At 50.9% G+C, this 17,783-nt stretch overlaps 1 protein-coding gene and 2 long non-coding RNA genes across 5 annotated transcripts; 1 reads left to right on the forward strand and 2 right to left on the reverse strand.

Moving 5' to 3' along the window:
* Window positions 1–775: 775 nt before the first annotated feature.
* Window positions 776–17,579, forward strand: HOXA3 (homeobox A3). Of its 3 annotated transcripts, XM_074367320.1 has the most exons (4): window positions 776–794; window positions 2,789–2,871; window positions 14,096–14,741; window positions 16,138–17,579. In XM_074367320.1, exons 3-4 carry the CDS (start codon window positions 14,216–14,218, stop codon window positions 16,941–16,943), a joined length of 1,332 nt encoding a protein of 443 aa, XP_074223421.1. In that variant the 5' UTR covers window positions 776–794; window positions 2,789–2,871; window positions 14,096–14,215; the 3' UTR covers window positions 16,944–17,579. The 3 variants fall into 3 exon arrangements, with proteins under 3 accessions (XP_074223421.1, XP_074223423.1, XP_074223422.1); XM_074367322.1 differs by lacking the exons at window positions 776–794; window positions 2,789–2,871 and adding an exon at window positions 6,521–6,934; XM_074367321.1 differs by lacking the exons at window positions 776–794; window positions 2,789–2,871 and adding an exon at window positions 11,121–11,259.
* LOC141578153 (uncharacterized) lies at window positions 2,547–11,015 on the reverse strand. The gene is made up of 2 exons (XR_012508150.1): window positions 10,877–11,015; window positions 2,547–3,525 (listed from the first exon to the last, which is right to left on the reverse strand). It is a non-coding gene; the product is annotated as an uncharacterized LOC141578153 (long non-coding RNA).
* Window positions 12,286–14,089, reverse strand: LOC123612402 (uncharacterized). Its single transcript, XR_006719625.2, has 2 exons — window positions 13,554–14,089; window positions 12,286–13,295 (listed from the first exon to the last, which is right to left on the reverse strand). It is a non-coding gene; the product is annotated as an uncharacterized LOC123612402 (long non-coding RNA).
* Window positions 17,580–17,783: the final 204 nt, after the last annotated feature.

The raw sequence follows: 17,783 nt of genomic DNA on the forward strand, positions 1-17,783 counted from the left end.
GGAATAACCCCGCCTCACCTCCCCCTTTCAGGGCAGTCCCATTCTCGCTGGGATTGATTCCTGAGACTCAGAGAGATTCCCAGATTGAAGCAATGTGCAAAGTAAAAGAGATCTGGAGGCCATTTTGGTTGTCTTCTCAGTTTACCAATGAGGAAACTGAGGCAGCTGAGTGCTCCCCCTACCCCTGCATGTTCTTTGTGTTAATGAATGTGTAGATTGAATAAAGTCTTTGGTCTCACCTTGGGTAGAGGTAAGTGAATTGACATCTCTTCTCTGCAGAAGCCTATTCTGCCTGGCATGAACATATGCATCTGGGCTTACACTTGAAACAGACAGCCACAGGTGTGGAGCGGCCAGGGAAGAAGGGTTGGTTCTTGCCTGGTGAGCTACCAAATTGAAGCAGAGAGGCAGATTTTGTGACTAAACGGCCTTAGCTAAGCGCTGAGACAGGTGGGCTGACCTCTGGGCTCAGGAGGGAATGGATGGCAGTGTGCCTGGGAGAGAATTGGGCACCCCACTGTCTACAGTTCTCCTGGCATGACTAATTCTTGCCCAGGGATTTCGATGTCAGTGGCTTGCCTGGGAGCCGGGCAAGAGCATCTGTGATCCGGAGACCTGGGAACTAAAAAAGCCAAACAACGACCCTGGTTGCAGGAGATAAAGGTGTAGCGTCTGTTCCAGGGAGATACTGAAATTGTAATCTCTGAAGTCACGTGACTCATTAAATAATTAATGCGGATCGTCAGGAATGGATTGGAGTCGTCAGGGCCTCACTAGGAATGAATCTCTCAGAAGTGAGTCCCCCAACTTCCTATTTGATTTTTAAAAGCACACAACCTCAGATTTATATCCAAAGGCTTTTTAACTCCTTCAGGAGGGGTGGAGAGAGCCGGTCAGCGGGGAGGACCGGAGCTGGCAGGCCCACACTTGGTCTTGGGGCTTTTCCTGCAGGGTTTCTGCGAGTCTGGGGATTGCGCGGCGACCAGGGAAACGTGAGTTGGGGCTCGGGATTTCTGCGGTCACATCTTGGCTTTGGTGATGAAGTGGGACGGATGCGCAGACAGTTGGTAATGTTCTGATTCACACCGGGGAAGGCTGCAGAGATACCACAGGACGGGTGCGCGGCTTTGTTCAATTTTCCCGGTGTTCATAAATCACCCGCGCCGGGCTAGCGAGGGAGCAAGCGAGCGCCAAAAACGCCGAGAGAGAAGCTACGGCGGCGGCGGCCATTGCAGAGGGAGAAACCTAGGCAGCATCTCTTTGTGACTCATTAGTCTGAACGATTTATGGGGAGCAGCAGCCCTGAATATTTGACTTGGGGATAAGGAAATAGCAACAATAATAATAACCATAATAATTACAATACTCCTAAGCGTCAAGGGGTGAGGTGTGTGTGGTAGTGGATGGTGGCGTAAGGCATCTTTCCGGGTCTAAGTTCAGTGGCAATGTGCAGGGTAGCTAAGCCCCACCTTGCCCAGGGTCAGACCAGGTCCCCAAGGCCAGGGGGCACTCCCTGTGGGGACACAGAGGGCAAGTATGAACAAGAGAAAGGGGCCCAGCATGCATTCTGAATCCCAAGTGTCTGATGGATGGTGGGGGCTGCAGTTTCGAGGTGGTAGCAGAGGGCAGCTAGCTGCTGGTGTGCGGCCACTTGTTCAGTGTGCTATGAGGCCTTGAAGCCTGAGGGTCAGGGGACCTGTTACTTGTTGGTAGCCTCTCCTGGCTATCAGCAGGATTGCATGGACACAGAACAGTCATCTAGGGCTGATTTGGGCAGGGTAGAGTTTGGGGAGGCTGCCCAGATCTGGGTGAAGGGGTAATGGGACAAGGACAGGACTGTGGAAGCAATCGGACCCCACAAAGTCCCTAGCCCAGCAGAGGACTTCTCTCTAGGGCCCAGCACCCAGGAAGATTCTTTGCCCCTCCTCAGTATCTTCCCACATCCCCCCCCCCAAATTTGGCTGACCATTTGCTAGTTAGAGGGCAAAGGAAGGTTGCAAACATCTTGAGGGATGAGGCGACAGCAGAATTAGGGCTTGGTGCAGCTCAGGGCCCGCTGAGCAAAGGGAGGCTGGGTAGGGCCTCTGGGGCCGGTATTGTCTGATGCTCGCTTCCTTCCCAGGTTCCCCTACTTCCAGCGGTCATACTTAGCCTACTCTGAGGACCTGGGTGCTGTGGTAGTCCTGCCAGCCCACTGGGACCCAGAAGTGACGTCCCAGGGCTTGAATGAACCTCTCAAGACTGCCCTCCGGTCCATGGACTGAACCCGGGTCTGATTTCGCGCCAAACAAAAATGAATACTATTAGTGAGGTTTCAGGAGAGTCCGTGATTGAATGCTCCCGGACAAGGCTTCCCTTTGTTAGCAAAAGAAAATAAAGCGTGCATTCACATCCCCAAGTTGAGGTGCGTGAGGAACTCTTGCTGCTGAGCCGGCCGCACCAACAGAAAGCTTCTTCCACCTTTCCGTCTTCCACCGCCTGGTCTATTTTCTTCCCGCTCCCCTTTCTCCTCCCCTAACCCAAAGAAAGAAAAAGAAGAGTGTGGGTGCGGAGATGGAGTATGTATTTATTTTACAAAAATAAATCACCATCTTCAGGCCATTTGTAGACTGGAACCTTTAGAGCAATGAGTGCGCCTCATGGACGAGTGCCCTGGCGACTCCTTCGTGTCCGCGTCACCCTGGGGGCCACCTTGGCGCCCGCGCTGCCCGCGCCTCCGACTCCGATCCTCCAACTCCCTTCCTCCTCCGCAGCCACCGTTCACCCTCTGCTGTTTATTTGTCCGCAGAGTGCCTGGACACCGGAAACAGCGGTTCCCTGAGCTCCCAGAGCTGGAGACACTCTCTGGTTCAGTCTTCGACATCTTTCGAGGTAAGCGCTGCACCAAAACTCTTCACTGCGCCAGGCTTTGCGCCCGGGCCTTTGTGAGTTTACTTTCCCTGGCAGCCGCATCCCTTTGCCCTTTGAAAGAAGTGCGGTCAATGTTTAACTTCGGAGGAGTTTGGGAGCTGGTTCCACTCAGCTGTATGTCCTATGAATGCGGGGCTTCGGGGCTTCGGGCGGACAAAGAGTCTGCCCCAAAGCCAGCGTCCTGAGGGAGGGGCGGCTGCAGAGACCAAAGATGTGTGTACTGTAGGGGGAAGGAGGGTATCAGAAGGGTGTGTTTGTTTCTTCCCGCAAGCCCTAGACAAACCGCCACACGGAACAGCAGGGCAAAAGCAAGTCGAGGCCACCGGCGCAGCAGCCGCCGCCGCGTGGGCCGCTCTCCTTGTCCACTGTTCGTGGCGCCTGCGGAGACTCAGTTAGATGATCGTCTTCAGTCTCAGCTCTGCGTGGAGGAAACTTGTCTCGCCGCCTTTCAGTTTCTCCTATCCGTTTGCCTTTCTTTGGTAGGGGGAAGTTGCTGTATTTCAAATGTGTAGAACATCACAGGCAGCTGGGCTTCTCAGTTCCTTTAGCCGGGTTGATCCGCTGTTCCTCCAACTGGAAAAGCATGGGTTTTCTATGTCTCGGCGTTTTCTTTTCCTATTTGGAACGAGGGAAAACTCTTTAAAATTCTTTTCAAGTTCTGGCTTAATTTGTTCTCTTAGTTTGGGATGCAAGGAGGTAATTACTGTGGTTTATTACCTTGTAAAAGATCCATAAATTTTGTGCCTATTTGGAGGAGGGGCTGCTGGAATAGCTTTCAGAAGCTCAGGATGAAGGAATGCATTTGCTTTATTCTTTCAGGAATTACTTATTTTTTGAAGTTTTCCAAGATTTTGTTTTCTATTCCCTAGGCCTCAGTCTTCCTTAAAATCTGCTACCACGGTATATATCAGGTTGTTAAATAATCAAAACATGCTATTCAGTGATGCTCTAGGGCTGATATGGTGTTCCAGATACAATTATTACTTTATCAGATAGGAAGTAAACAGAGTAATAGTAAAGATGGTTACTTTCTCAGCTACTGTATGTCTATTTATACCAAGGATAGACGGAACATTTCAGGGATTTGCAACGCAGTGTGTACTTACGATTTGCATCTCTGCACACAACAGAACCACACTGCATGTATAAATAGTTGCAGGGGTCTGTGGCCATGTGTATAAAATGATACACACATCCATATGTGTCCAGAGAACCTGGAGCCTATTTGTACTGTAGTTGCACCCACAGGAAATACCTCATGTTAAATAATGATCTATAACCTACACACACACACACACACACACACACACACACACACACACACACACACACACAAACAAAGTGGGCTAAGAGGGCCTTACCTGATGCTACGTAGAAAGACCACTAGAGTTAAGAAAAGGGAGAAAAATGTTAAGTGTATTTTTGACAGAGAAATCAGATTGCAGTGTTTGAATACAGATATAGCTAATCTGCCAACAGCCTTGCAAATATTGACTAAAGCTCTGTATCCTTGGTCACCTGCTCCTTCCAAGACAACTTTGTGGCTATTTTGGCTCTGGTGTGTGGATCCAGGGCATGTGTCCCCAGTCCTGGCCAGGTTGGGGATGTGGGGAGTCAGTAGAGGGGGTACTGGCAGCTGGGTTTCCCAACCTGGGGATAGATACTTGCGCATCTCTGTTCTTGTTCTCTGGAATTGAACTATAAAAGGCCCACAGCTTTGCTCCAGGAAGCTGGGTTTCGGAGTGGTGAAGGAGGACTCTCAGCTGCTGGTTCCCTGGGGGTTTGCCAAACCAAGATCTCTCTTAGGGAAGCCGTTTTCAACCTCAAAAGTTAAATTTCCTTTGACTTGCTCAGATTTTTCCTTTCACATCCCACCCAATCACTCCATCTCACCCCAAGTTGTTAATGTTAATTGTTAAACAGCAGTTGAAGCATTAACTGGGCTGTTAACAGCAGCATAGAGGCTCCTGGCTGGAGCTGAGATGCTGCTGGGCCCTGCTGGCGTTAAGGCATTTCTCTGAAGCAGTACCAAAGGCTTCTCCTATTGATTTATTGCCTTGGGAGTTTGGTTTGCTCCAGACTGCTCTGAGAGTTCTGAAGGGGGCCCCTTCTCATCTTTGAGTTAAAGCCTCTGCAGAAACTTTGGTTGTGGGGGAGGGGAGTTTGCCAGGCTATCTGAGGAGCTCCGTGTGAAATTGTGTGGGTAGAAGGGATAAGAGGAGCAAAGGACAGTGCATTAGTTGTCTGAGTCCTTGGGGGGGACTGGAGAGTGCATTTTTGAAACCAGTCTTTGGTCCTGTCCCTTACCCCCAAACCTGAGAGAAGCAGGTTTTCACTCTGAGTTGTCACTTTCTAGCTTGTGGCTTAGGTCAGAACTGGGAAGGTTCACATTAGAGGTTCTCTCCCAGCTATCCCACAGATGGAACCTTATTAGAACACTGCCTCCAGCTTAGACCAGGGCTCACTTCCAAGGGATTAGGTCTCCTCTTTTATTGCCCTTCTGATTTGGAGACCCCCATGACCAGGCTCCTTTACGGAAGGCCTTACTTTCTCACCAGGCCCCTCGGTTCCTCTGCAGGGTAGGAGTGGGGGGAAGGAATCATGCACAGCTTCCTGCAGCTGCTACAAGTGAGTCCTCACACTTAGGGAGGCCGAGCCAGCTGAAGACCCACTCAAGGAACAAAGGAATATGGCATGAGGATCTCACCACCTCAGAGCACTCCCCAAGTTCAGAAACTAAGACCTGAAAAGAGGAAATTTTTAGAGGGCTCCTGAGAGCTTGACAGTGGGCAGTGTCACCTAGAAGAAGGCAGGAGTTGGAGTAGGGTGAGGGCAGGGGAATGCTAGGATCCTCTTGAGCAAAGTTGGTCCAGTTCAGTTTCTGATGGTTGACAGAGAGTTGTCTTGGGGGAGTGGACCCATCTGCAGAGAGTGTCCTAGGTTGTCTTGTAGGTTAATTCAAGGGATGCCAGCAAAGGTTGGTTCCTTTTTTTCTCTCTTGAAGAGACAATTAAATCATTTCCTCTTACATTTTTCATCATTAGAAGCCTATAATTTCATGTATCACTCAGCTATGCACTGAGGAAATGATTAAGTGCAGGTTTAGCCAGGGTACTTGGTCTTTCCAGGTTTTACAAAACTCTGACCCTCCACTCTAGAGCCAAGCATCTCTCTTCTAGGGGGCTACCATTAAACAAACCCAACTGGACTTGGAGGAAGTGCTTGAGCCTTTTGTCAGGTAATTATGGGCCTTTTGGGTTTCTCCAATGAGTGTGGTGTATGGTGTGGGTGTTAGCAAACTCCATACAATGGCAGGCCATTAGGGAGTCCACTGACTAGGCCAGTCATTACTGGGTTTTCTTCTGGAGACAGGGATCTGTGCCTTGCCTTTTGATGTACTGGCCAGTGGGCCAGGGGAGACTGGTGCTTGGATGTTCTGAGTTCAGCTTGTCTGTGAGTGGAAGCCTGTAAGGAAAGTTACATGAACTATAAGGATGGGGACAGGATTGCTATTCCCTTGTGTTTGGATTGGGTGTAAAGAAATTTAAGCAGAGATAAGTGGCTTTGTGTGGCATGTGTTGGTGTGGGTGGGGTGGGGCGGGGAGGTGCCCCCAGAGTCCCACTGCCCTAGACAAAACTATTCCCTACTGCTGGTCAGGGTCCCCCACTTCCCCTCCCTGAAAGCTAAATGTTCTGCTAGCAAATCTAGTTCCTTCAGTGATTCCCTATTTCAAATAAAAGGATTTAAGTTGACGTATGACCACGTGAGCACATAATACAGCACATTATTGTGGCATTTGGAGCGGAGACCCAGGCGGGCTTCATCTGTGATTACGTTTTCTAGATTCTCTACAGAGCGAGAGCTTTTTCCCCCACCCCCACGCACCCACCTCCTCCTTCTCCTTCCCCTTCTCTGGAGAGCACTCTCCTAGCGGGTTGCAGTTTTCAGCGCTCATGGAGCAGTTCTGGGCAAGCTAGCCGATGGGATTCCAGGCCACACCGGGAGGATGGAATTTATTTTAAGGTATTTCCGTTGATTGTTCATATCTAGAGTGAGTTATGGCTGTGAGAGACAAAGGTCAGGCGAGGAGACCCTGGTTCAGGGACAGGACCCTCTGTGCTTCTCTTCTTTTGTTTCTCCTTTAGAACCGAAAGCATTTGAAAGATCCCCAGTAGCTCCTCAGACTGAGTTTAATTCCCTGGAAAGTGTTGGGGGGATGTAAAGAAAGAGCAGTTGGGGGCTACTAGGTGGGCCTGGTGGCCTCCAATGCTTGGGTGGCTTTGTCCACTGCAGAGGGACTTGAGTCCCAGAAGCTGAGCCCCAGGCAGAGGGAGGGTCCCGAAGCGCCCGCTCCGGCCAAGGTGGCCCGTGTTGCGCTTGCTGGACTCCACTGCCTGGAGGGGGTGGGGGCTGGGTGAATGAGAAAGGGAATGGCTTCCTGGGTAGCCGCGTTTGCCGTGTTTGCCGGCGGGATGGAGGGTGAGGGCTGACTTGCACAGCCAGAGCAGCTGGGAGAGAAATCAATGAGTGTACAGATGCGCTGCCATTTTATTGATGATGCTTCAGGCTACTTTGTTCAGTGCTGGGTTGCAGGATGCACTTTTCCACTTGCCAGACTGAAGGAGCCAGACCCTGAGGAGGAGCCATTGTTTCCTGGAGCACCTTCTGCTCAAGCAGGGGGTGGAGAAAGACAGTGCAAATCTAGGAAAGGCTTAGGGTGGGGGCAAGCATGCTGGATGCCCAGAAACTCTGTTATTCTAACATTCAGGAGACATAGAAAGGAGGGAGCTGGAGCTGAGTTTGGGCTTAATAATGCGAAAGGCTTGGGCACCCTGTTGTACACCCCACCAACCTGATGTGGAGAGTTGGAGGACAGGGCTAGAGGGAATTCCGAAGGCAGGGTCTGTAGGAAGCAGAGGCAAATGTCTCAATGGCTTCAGAGGTCCAGAAACGGTGCTGTAGCCAGGATGGAGGCAGATGAGAGTTAAACAGTGTGCTTCCAAATTGCTGGGAAAGCCAGAGCTAATTGGGCTTTAGGGACCCAGCACTCCTGGGAAGGATGGAAACTCCCTAAAAAGGTGAGGGAAACTTTGCTTTCCTCTGCTCTTAAAGCTCTTGGAGCAGAGAAAAAGGGTGCTTACAAGGAATCAGGAATCGGATTTATCCCCTGACTTAAAAAAATCTTCTTTCTTTCTGCACTTGAAAAAAAATCAAATCAGGTTTCCCCTACTTGAGTGGGATTTACTTCTCCAGACGGAAGGGCTGCTTCAGCCCTCCCCTGCTACTGGCCCAGGCGGTAACCGTGTTTAACTGAGGCCGTTTCAAGTGCTCTAAAACACCCCTTGGAAATAAAATGTAAGCTTTAATTGCTGTTCAATTACTTGTCAGCATTTCATATGATTTATGACCCAGTTCTGGCGCATTTTTGACCCAGTTAAAGACTCATAAATAATATAGTTTCGCTAGAAAGAATGAGAGAGGGAATAGAGGTTTGTTAAAGGCATCTTTTTATTGTCACTTCAGTGCCAGCAAGTGGAATAAATATCTAAGGATGGACTCTCAAGCTGATTCTGTATGAAAGTGTGCACAAAGAGAAGCCAATAGTGGTGTTTATAGAGAAGCAGTTGGTTTTTCCTCCACAGAAAGAGCTAAAGCCACTCCATTATAGCTAAACTATAGCTTAAAAAAAAAAAGATAGTCCTCTTTTACCCTCAAAATGCCAGCCTAACCCTCAAAGGCAAGCATATTTCCTCATTGATCTTTCTCCCCATTCTGGGATTTCCATGCCTCTTCTTGCCAACAGTTATTCCTCACCTTCCTCCTTGGGTGCACAGCCAGCCTAGGACCCACCCGAGGCCCTCGTGACAAGTTCACAGGGAGAACACTGTGAAGGGTGGAGAGGCACCAGCACACCTCCGCTCTTTCAAATATTCTTCTAGTGCTGAGAAAATGTTTTCTTCTCATCCTCCCGGGCAAAAGATGGGGGGCATGGGACTTGGGGTATTGGGGGAGTCAAGAGGTCCTCTCCCCAAAGAAAACCTCAGTGGTTTTGGCGGAGCCGAGTGAATTGTTGCTGGATTTGCCTAGAAAGAGCGCAACGGCAGCGGAGGGTGATTTCTGACGCTGGGAATCGACAAGGTATTTTCCTTTTAAAAGACAATAAAAACCCTTCAGATATTATACGTTATTATTTTAAATCACCTCACCTGCCTAGCTCCAAAAGCCAGTCCTTTGGATTTCAGCAGAGGCCTGAACCCCAGCAATTTGCGTGTCAGGCTGCCGGCCCCTAGTCCTGAGGTCGGAGCCCCATTTCTGTCCGCAGCAGCTGTCGGCCAAGAGGCCACTTAGTCGGGCTCAGGCGGAGGCCCCGGCTTTCCCTGGGCTCCCCTTGCCCTGGGCTCCTGCGGCTCGGCGGTGTCCAGTCTCCTCGTTTTGCAGGCCCGGTTTTGGCACAGATGGAAAGGTATGCGCCCCGGGCTCCCCAGCCCTCACCACGGCGCCCTGGGCCCCCTCGGCCCCGGCCTTCCTCTCCCTGGTAGGTTCTCACGGAGTGCATGCCTTCCCTGCAGCTGGCTTAGCTGAGAAGGCGGTGAGTCGCGTCAGCAGTTTGGAGGAGAAAGTGCGGGTTGATTATTGACCTACGCCTTCTTTCTTCAAATGCCACATCCGACCCAGCCGGTTTGAAGAGAAAATGCCGCCCAGCGGATTTTTGCGGCCGGCTCTCGCCTCCTACGCGGCCCGGCTCCCCCTTTCAAGTTGTGCTGCAGCAATATGCCATAAGGAGCAAGTGTTTGCTGTTTCGTGCTCTGTTTACAGCTTTGGGGCGCCGAGTCATAAATCTTGCCCAGCCATAAATGACAAAAACCATTGGTATGCATGAGGCCACCCTGGCCCGGAGTGCTTTTTGATTTCTCCCTTTTCCCTTGGCTTTGTTTTTGCTCTAAGGTGACACTTTGGCTCCCTGACAGTTTAAACATACTACTTATATTTTTAACACCTTCCTTTGAGAAGGTCCGGCCGTTGACACCTTGGAATTACACGAAAGCTCCATTTCTCTCTTTTTGTCACACACATATCCTTGCAGAGTTCAGTTTTGAATCTGGGGAGTTGAAGAAGCTTTAGGAGGGAGAAAGACCATCCTCCTTAAAGTTGTGGCAATATTGCCGGGTACACCGGGCCTCTCTGCTCAGCGTGCCTATCACTAATTAGGGGAGAAAGTATAGATGTGGATTCCTGTTGGGGTCAGAGTTTGTCTTTGCCTGAGAGTGAGCTGCATGTTTGTACTGTGAAATGGGCACAGAAGAGCTGGAGAACGGAGTTTCTAGCACCTTTGTGTGTACCTGAGCACAGAACATCCCATTTCACTGCCCCATAAACTGCATCTTCCTCAGGCTACTTTCCTCCTGGCTACCAGGATTTCAAGGGTTGCTGCCTAAAAATATAACCAGAGACAGCTCAGTTGGGTCTTGGGGAGTTCTTCCGAGAATGGAGGCCCATCCCGGGCCCCCAGAGATTGACTTTGAGGTTCTTGGGTTGGGGGTGGCAAGTAAGTTAAACTGCTCAAAGTCTGGGGAACTCTATTCTGGTTCTCTTTTTCCCTTTGCCCCACAACTGGAAATGTCCAGGGCACAGGGTTAGGTGGTTTTTCAAACCGATTCCTAATAGAGCCAGCAAGAGAGCCCCTTTGTGAGAGCCGTTTGTCCTCATTAGCATAATTTTCCTGGACTTTAGAGACGCCTAGGAGCGGGGAGAGGGCGAGGGTTGGGGTTGGGGGGAGGCTACCCTCCTCCCGCAACCACCGAGCTCCCCCTCTCGCTCCTGTCCCTCCCCTCGCCTCAGCCCCATCCCCCACACCGGCCCGCGCTCCCCCAGAGCCTTGGCCTCCCCTCCCGCCCGCCCCAAGCACCCCCCATCGCACCCCCCGACCAGACGCTGCTCCGCGTGTAATATTCATAAGAAACATACCCAAGTCGGTGCCACTAGCCCAGGCAGAGCCCCGCGCCGCGCTAGCGCTTATCTCCAGGCCGCGGCTGCTGCCCTCGGGAAGGGCAGGGGGCGGGTGTAGGGGGGAGGGGAGGGAGGGTGGGTAGTGGGGGTGGGAGGGGGGGTCCGAGCCGCCCCAGTCCGCCCTGGGCGAGCCGTGCTGGAGCAGTGAGGCAGCCACGCTCTGCGCCGCGGCGTCCGGGCCTCAGGGTCTCCCTCCCGCCCTCCGTCTCGGCTGATGCTGAGGGTCGGTGCCCATCCCGCGCCGAGGGGACCCGGCCGGGCCGCCAAGCCGGGCCGGGGGCCGGATCCCAAGCCTGCGCCCGAGCCCGAGCCCACTCTCGCAGCGCTCGTCAGAAGTTAAGGTAAGCAGGGCCACAACCGGCTGCTCTCAGCGCTGAATGGCGGAGTTTACGTCTCGGTGATTTATGGCTGCAGACTTAAATCTCGGTTCAAGAAGAGTTCACAAGCCGGAGCTTCCTTCCCGGCAGTGACTGATACCCTTACACTTCGAGTTCAGGCCGCTTTCCCATCCCCGCCCCCACTTCTTCTCTCTCCCCCAGTCCAGCCTCAACTTTTCGGGGTTGGGGAGAGAGGAAGGGGTGGGCAAAGGGATGCGGGGGCTCTTACCCGTTGTTTCCGCTTAACTCGGGGTGAGGGCAGGCAGAGGAAGGGGCAGAAGTGGAAGAAGGGAGCGGTGCCTGAAGGTAAAAGGTTGAATTTGGGCAGATCTTCCAGAGAGACAATAGGGCTTGCTTCCTGTAACTCAGTTTAGCCTCCTTAGCCCTCTTTCAGCTCTTGCACCTGGGGGTTATTGTCCAGAAACACATCTTTCCAGGAGACTCTCCTCCCATCCCCAGCCCTTGCTTAAGGGTGCAAAGCAAAGTTTCCTGGCTGGCAAATCTACAACTTCTTTACTAGGTTGCAAACTTTAGGGGCTGTGTTGGGGCAGCGAGGGGGAATTGTGGATTATGTGTGTCCCAAGGTGGTTATCTGCTGACTCAAACAATAGGAGGGACTTTGGTGGGATCTACAAGGTGAATTCACATTTTAAGTTTAGGAGGTTGTTGTATGTTCTTAGAGTTCTAAGGGTATTTTTGTTATTTTACAAGACAATGCACAACTTAATGGAAAGACCTAAGCAGCAGGCTGGTGTAGCTTGTGATAATGGATTAGCAAGTCGCTTGAAATATTGCATGTTCAAAATCAACTTAATTTTGTTTTATCTAATATCTTGCTGTTCAAGTGTCTGGAGTAATTTTCTTAACCTGATGTTTTATTTTACACAAGCCCAGTATCTTAAAAATTTATGATGGCAGACATTAACACTGCCAAATGTAATTGGAACTATTTTCAGTGAAAGAACAGGAAACTAAGACATTAAATTGCTATTCTGTTTTAAATTTTATTTTATCATTTATTTACTTTTAACCATGGTATCTGTAGCTTCCTATCTGTTTCCAAAAGAGAAACAATACTCCAGGGCTCAAGATCACATACAATAACTCCGGATAAGGGTTGCTGTAATTTTTAATTGAGGTTCTGGAAAATTAATTGTGCCTGTTTTCCAGATGTTGGGCAGATTGTTAGTTTAATAATGAAATCTAAAGGAGCCCATTATTAAAAACAAAATTATAATCATCTACTGGTAGATGCTTATTACATTAATTTTTTTAGTTAACAAACTGTCTGCTATTCCTGGAAGACTTGAATAACTCCAGGACTCAAATACACATAGTTGAAACATAGAAGTGTAAACAATTTTCTTCATGAATTTGTCATAAAGAAAATTTGTAATTTTCTTAAATGGCCAGGGAGACTAAAATTCTGATTGGGAGGGAACTATATGAACTCACATCGAAGTTTTCTGAGCTGAGAACCAGAGGTTAACCAAGAAAAGGTGAAAACAAAAATAAAACATAGATTTCACTTTTGTAGTCCACTTCCTAAATAAAAAGGGGTTGAGAAGACTTTCAATTGCTTTTTAGATTTCCAGGTTTGTCCTTTACTTGGTGTTTCTAAAGCAGGTAAAAAGGCCAAGGAATATTAACAACAACAACAACAGCACACAAAGATCAGGGAACCCTGGCAGCATTTTATGGCTTGTGCTTCCATCCCTCGTCCGGAGTTAAATGACCCCCATACATCAAATTACATAGCAGTTTCTAGGACAGAATCTATTATCGTTAAGTTGGAAGGAGAGTTCAAGCCGTGGTCATGGAGATGAACGCTGGTTTTTCAGGTTCTTGGTGGATTTTTTTTTTCTCTAATCCATCATGTTTTAACAGGTAGAATTTGATAGTTGCCCTGAATAACAGCACCTTGGAAAGTCCAAGGCAGGAAGGTCTGGGGACCTTCTGTAGCAGGGGAAAAGAGCTGGGAGTGACCTGCTGGGACCTGCCTGAGAAATAGGGAGAGAGAAGGAGTAAAGAATTGTCCAAGATTTGAGTGACTTCCTGGAGGGGAATGGTGGTGTTGGTCCCTCCCCACAGGATGTTCCATCCAAAGTTTTCTCTCTCCTCTCCTTGACCACAAGGGGCTCTTTGGAAGAGGTAGGTCATATCCCTTCACAAGTGTAGATTAACTGCCTAACAAGCTCAGCTTCTGAAATCCAGCAGGGTTGAGTATGGCTATTGCCTGAAAAAAAAATTGTGCATACCTCTCTAGGGTGCTGGCCGGTCCAAGAAGGGCCTGGATGGGAAGTCACCACACATCATGATTCTTTTGGCAAGTATCAGTTCTAAAGAGAGAATTGGAGGAAAAATTGGTGACCCAATCTCACCTTTACCCCCTCGCCCCTTGCGCGTGATCCCCAGAGGGGAGAAATCCAAGGAGCCGTGACGAAGAGACACCCTGTTTCTTCTTCCCTGGAAAAGAAGGATCCCGACCCTGTTTCTTTCTAGTCCATCAGGCCTTTCTCCTTTTGGACTCCAGCTCCCGAGACCCGGCTTCCAAGGACCTTTCACTCTCCTCCTCACTCCCCGGAAAACCCCCCAACTCCAGGCACAAGTTAAGCAAATATTTGTAGCTGCCAGTAAATTCCAGCGGCTTTTTATAGCGTGGCTCTCTGCGCCCGGGGCCAAGTCGTGCTGCTAAATATTGCTGACCACTTTTTCTTTTATGGCTTTCATGTCACTTAGCTATTGAGAGTAAGATGGATTTGCGCCGAGCCCTCACGGCGCTGCGATTCTCGCCCCTCAGGTCTGCGCGGGGCAGCCATTGGCGGCGGAGCGTCACGTGACCGCGGGGGCGTGCCAATGTGCGCCCTCACGGGTGTCAAGCCCCTGTCAGAGTGTGCGATCAAGATCCTGAAACAACGCGATGCAAAAAGCGACCTACTACGACAGCTCGGCGATCTACGGTGGCTACCCTTACCAGGCAGCCAATGGGTTCGGTTATAATGCCAGTCAGCAGCCGTACTCGGCGTCTGCGGCAATGGGCGCTGATGGCGAGTACCACCGACCGGCCTGTTCACTCCAGTCGCCCACGAATGCCGGGGTCCACCCGAAGGCGCACGAGCTGAGCGAGGCGTGTCTGCGCACCCTGAGCGGTCCTCCCAGACAGCCCCCGGGCCTGGGCGAGCCGCCCCTGGCCCCACCGCCACCCCAGGCCGCGCCCCCTGCCCCACAGCAGCCTCAACCCCCTCCGCAGCCCCCTGCGCCCATCCCTGCTGCGCCCCCGCCCCCCTCATCAGTCTCCCCACCTCAGAATGCCAGCAGCAACCCCACCCCTGCCAGCGCAGCCAAGAGCCCTCTACTCAACTCGCCCACCGTGGCCAAACAAATCTTCCCCTGGATGAAAGAGTCTCGGCAAAACACTAAGCAGAAAACCAGCGGCTCCAGCTCAGGTAAAGGGTGCCTTCCCGAGGAGGGTACTCCAGCCTGGTGCCCAGCTGGGCAGGCCACACCAGCCACAGCCAGCATGGTCTGGGGGCCCTGAAACATGCCCAAGAATTCACTCCTCCTCCCTCAAACCCTTAAAGGTTTCCAGAGAGTTTTTGCACTCGGGAGGTGACAGGACTCTGTGTGCTCAGGAAAATCCCAGAAAGAGACCTGATGAGAGTCTCTCTGGACCTAAGAGCAAGTGGGGCCTAGTGACTTTGGAATGCCTTTTGTGGAGTTAAGACCTTTGGGCAGAACAAACCTGAACTCCACTTTTCATCACAGTTCCTCATTTCTAGTGAAACAGTGACAGCTACTCCACACTGAAATGTGGCAGAATAAAAGCAGGACTCCAAATCAGAATCAATGCTCTGCCTATAATCAGAGCCTATTTTTAAGTTTTTGCTCCAGCAGATGGAGTGGCTGCCTTACCTCTGGGAAGGCTCTACTCAGACTTAGTACAATGAAGGCAGCCAGGGATCTCCTGGGGGAGGGGATGCAGACTTGTCATTCTAATGGGAACCACATGGGCCTCCTGGAACCAGATTCCAGTAGAAGATAGGTGTTGGGTCTTGGGCTTCCCAGTGTCTTGATTTCCTTTGCCCCTGGCTTCTCCAATTGCTAGGGCTCTGCTCTGAGCCTGAGTATCCGGGTCATCCAGAGCCAGGATTTGGGGGGCCAGGGAGGAAAGGAAGGTCAAGATTAGTGGGTGAAGCTGGAACCGGCTGCTTGATGACATGGAGAAGTCCTAATTAATAGCACCCAGCATCAAGGGCCTGGGCCTCCCCACCAGAAATGAATACTTTCAATGGGACCTCTTCCTTTGGGCAAAGAAGGCCTTCCAGATTGGAGCTTCCACTCCACGCATCTGCACTTGGTAGATTAAATAAGTGGCCAGTTGAGGCAACTGTCTAATTCTTCAGTCAGACAGTGACAGAGGGAAAAGTTTATTGAGTGTATATTAGGTGCCCCATATTCCAGTTACTGTGAAGGGAATGAAGATGGTGAGATTGCCCACAGGGAACTTGCAGTCCAGTATCCCTAGGGTCCATAAATTAGACAGAAAGTGAATGTCCCCAGCAGGGAAATATAGACCAGAAAAACAAACAGGGTATCCTGCTTTTCTGTCCTTCCCAGCCTTGGAGATGCCTATGATCTGCAACTTTACTCTGTTAGGAGCTACCAGCACTGTTTGCCCACCAGGACAGAGGACAGCCTCTAATTCCTCTTTCCCTTTCTGGGCCCTGACAGATGGAGGAATCTTTGGGGCCTGGAGAAAGGAGGAGACTGGCTGGGTCAGGGGCTGGGAGGGGCTGCGGGCAGCCCCTGATGCCACTCTTCCTCTCTCCTCTGATCTCGCAGGGGAGAGCTGTGCAGGCGACAAGAGCCCACCTGGGCAGGCGTCGTCCAAGAGGGCGCGCACGGCCTACACGAGCGCGCAGCTGGTGGAGCTAGAGAAGGAATTTCACTTCAACCGCTACCTGTGCCGGCCCCGCCGGGTAGAGATGGCCAACCTGCTGAACCTCACCGAGCGCCAGATCAAGATCTGGTTCCAGAATCGCCGAATGAAGTACAAGAAGGATCAGAAGGGCAAGGGCATGCTGACGTCATCAGGGGGACAGTCTCCAAGTCGCAGTCCTGTGCCCCCCGGAGCGGGCGGCTATCTGAACTCTATGCATTCGCTGGTTAATAGCGTCCCTTATGAGCCCCAGTCGCCCCCGCCTTTCTCCAAGCCCCCCCAGGGCGCCTATGGGCTGCCCCCCGCATCCTACCCCGCACCCTTGCCCAGCTGTGCACCCCCGCCGCCCCCACAGAAGCGCTACACGGCGGCGGGGGCGGGCGCCGGGGGCACACCCGACTATGATCCGCATGGGCATGGCCTGCAGGGCAACGGCAGCTATGGGACTCCACACTTACAGGGAAGCCCCGTCTTCGTGGGGGGCAGCTATGTGGAACCCATGAGCAACTCTGGCCCACCCCTCTTTGGCCTAACTCACCTACCCCACGCCGCCTCGGCTGCCATGGACTACGGGGGCGCTGGGCCGCTGGGCAGCGGCCACCATCACGGGCCCGGGCCAGGGGAGCCGCACCCCACCTACACGGACCTTACCGCCCACCATCCTTCTCAGGGAAGAATTCAGGAAGCCCCCAAGCTCACCCATCTGTGATGGTGGGCTCAGGGCTGCGCGCCAGGAGAGTGCCCCCGCCCCCCCCACTTTTCTTTTTCATTTGCTTTTTCTGTTTTGTTTAAGGTTTTCCCTGCCCCTCCCTTTTCTCTCTCCTCCATTCCCCATTCTCTCCCTCTCCCCTCCCCCGTTTTGTTTTCTTTGGTATCACGTTTTTATAGTTTATGTGACGTAGCAATCTTGGTTGCTGGAATGGCTGTCTGTATCGGTAGCGATATTTATCTTCTCCCGCCCCTCGCTGGGCCGCTGGCCCTGCACCCTTTACCTTCTCTACTCTTTGATCAGAAACAGGGTATATGAACAGATTTTCTAGCCGAGTTCTCCAATGTGAATTTGTTCGTACATTATGGCTCCCGAGGGGAAGCGATTACTTTTTTTTTAATTTTTAATTTTTTAAAAAATTGCACTTCTTGTAAAGAGCGAGAAAAAAAATCAAAGGCGCTTTGAAACAGGGGCTCCCTGTGCAAGGATGACTAAGTGTACGTCTTTCCGTGTGTGTATGCTGGTGAACAGTCAGATTTATTTATATTTTTTTTTGCAAGCATTGAATAATCTAAGTTTTAAATATTATTTATCCCCATCCGCTCGTATTTATATTAAAGAAATTCTGTACCCTGATTGTTCAGAAGGTTTCTTGGGCCTTTTGTTCAATGGTGTATTGGCGTACATAGAAAAAATTTTATTTGAAAGGGAAATATAATTCCTTTATAAAAACGGTAATGATGCAATAATACCAGAGAGGATCCAGCTTTTGAAAACAGTGATTTAGGTTTGTAACATCCGGCAAAACTGAAAAAAAAAAAAAACAATCTGTAAACGCGA

The sequence above is a fragment of the Camelus bactrianus genome, chromosome 7 (assembly GCF_048773025.1).
Source record: "Camelus bactrianus isolate YW-2024 breed Bactrian camel chromosome 7, ASM4877302v1, whole genome shotgun sequence".
NCBI classification, from domain to species: domain Eukaryota; kingdom Metazoa; phylum Chordata; class Mammalia; order Artiodactyla; family Camelidae; genus Camelus; species Camelus bactrianus.

What these genes read in the sequence shown, in the direction of transcription:
- HOXA3 (XM_074367320.1), top strand. Translation starts at nt 14,216, where the DNA reads ATGCAAAAAGCGACCTACTACGACAGCTCGGCGATCTACGGTGGCTAC. An exon ending in AACCAGCGGCTCCAGCTCAG is followed by an intron (nt 14,742 to 16,137) that starts GTAAAGGGTGCC and finishes CTGATCTCGCAG; the next exon opens with GGGAGAGCTGTGCAGGCGAC.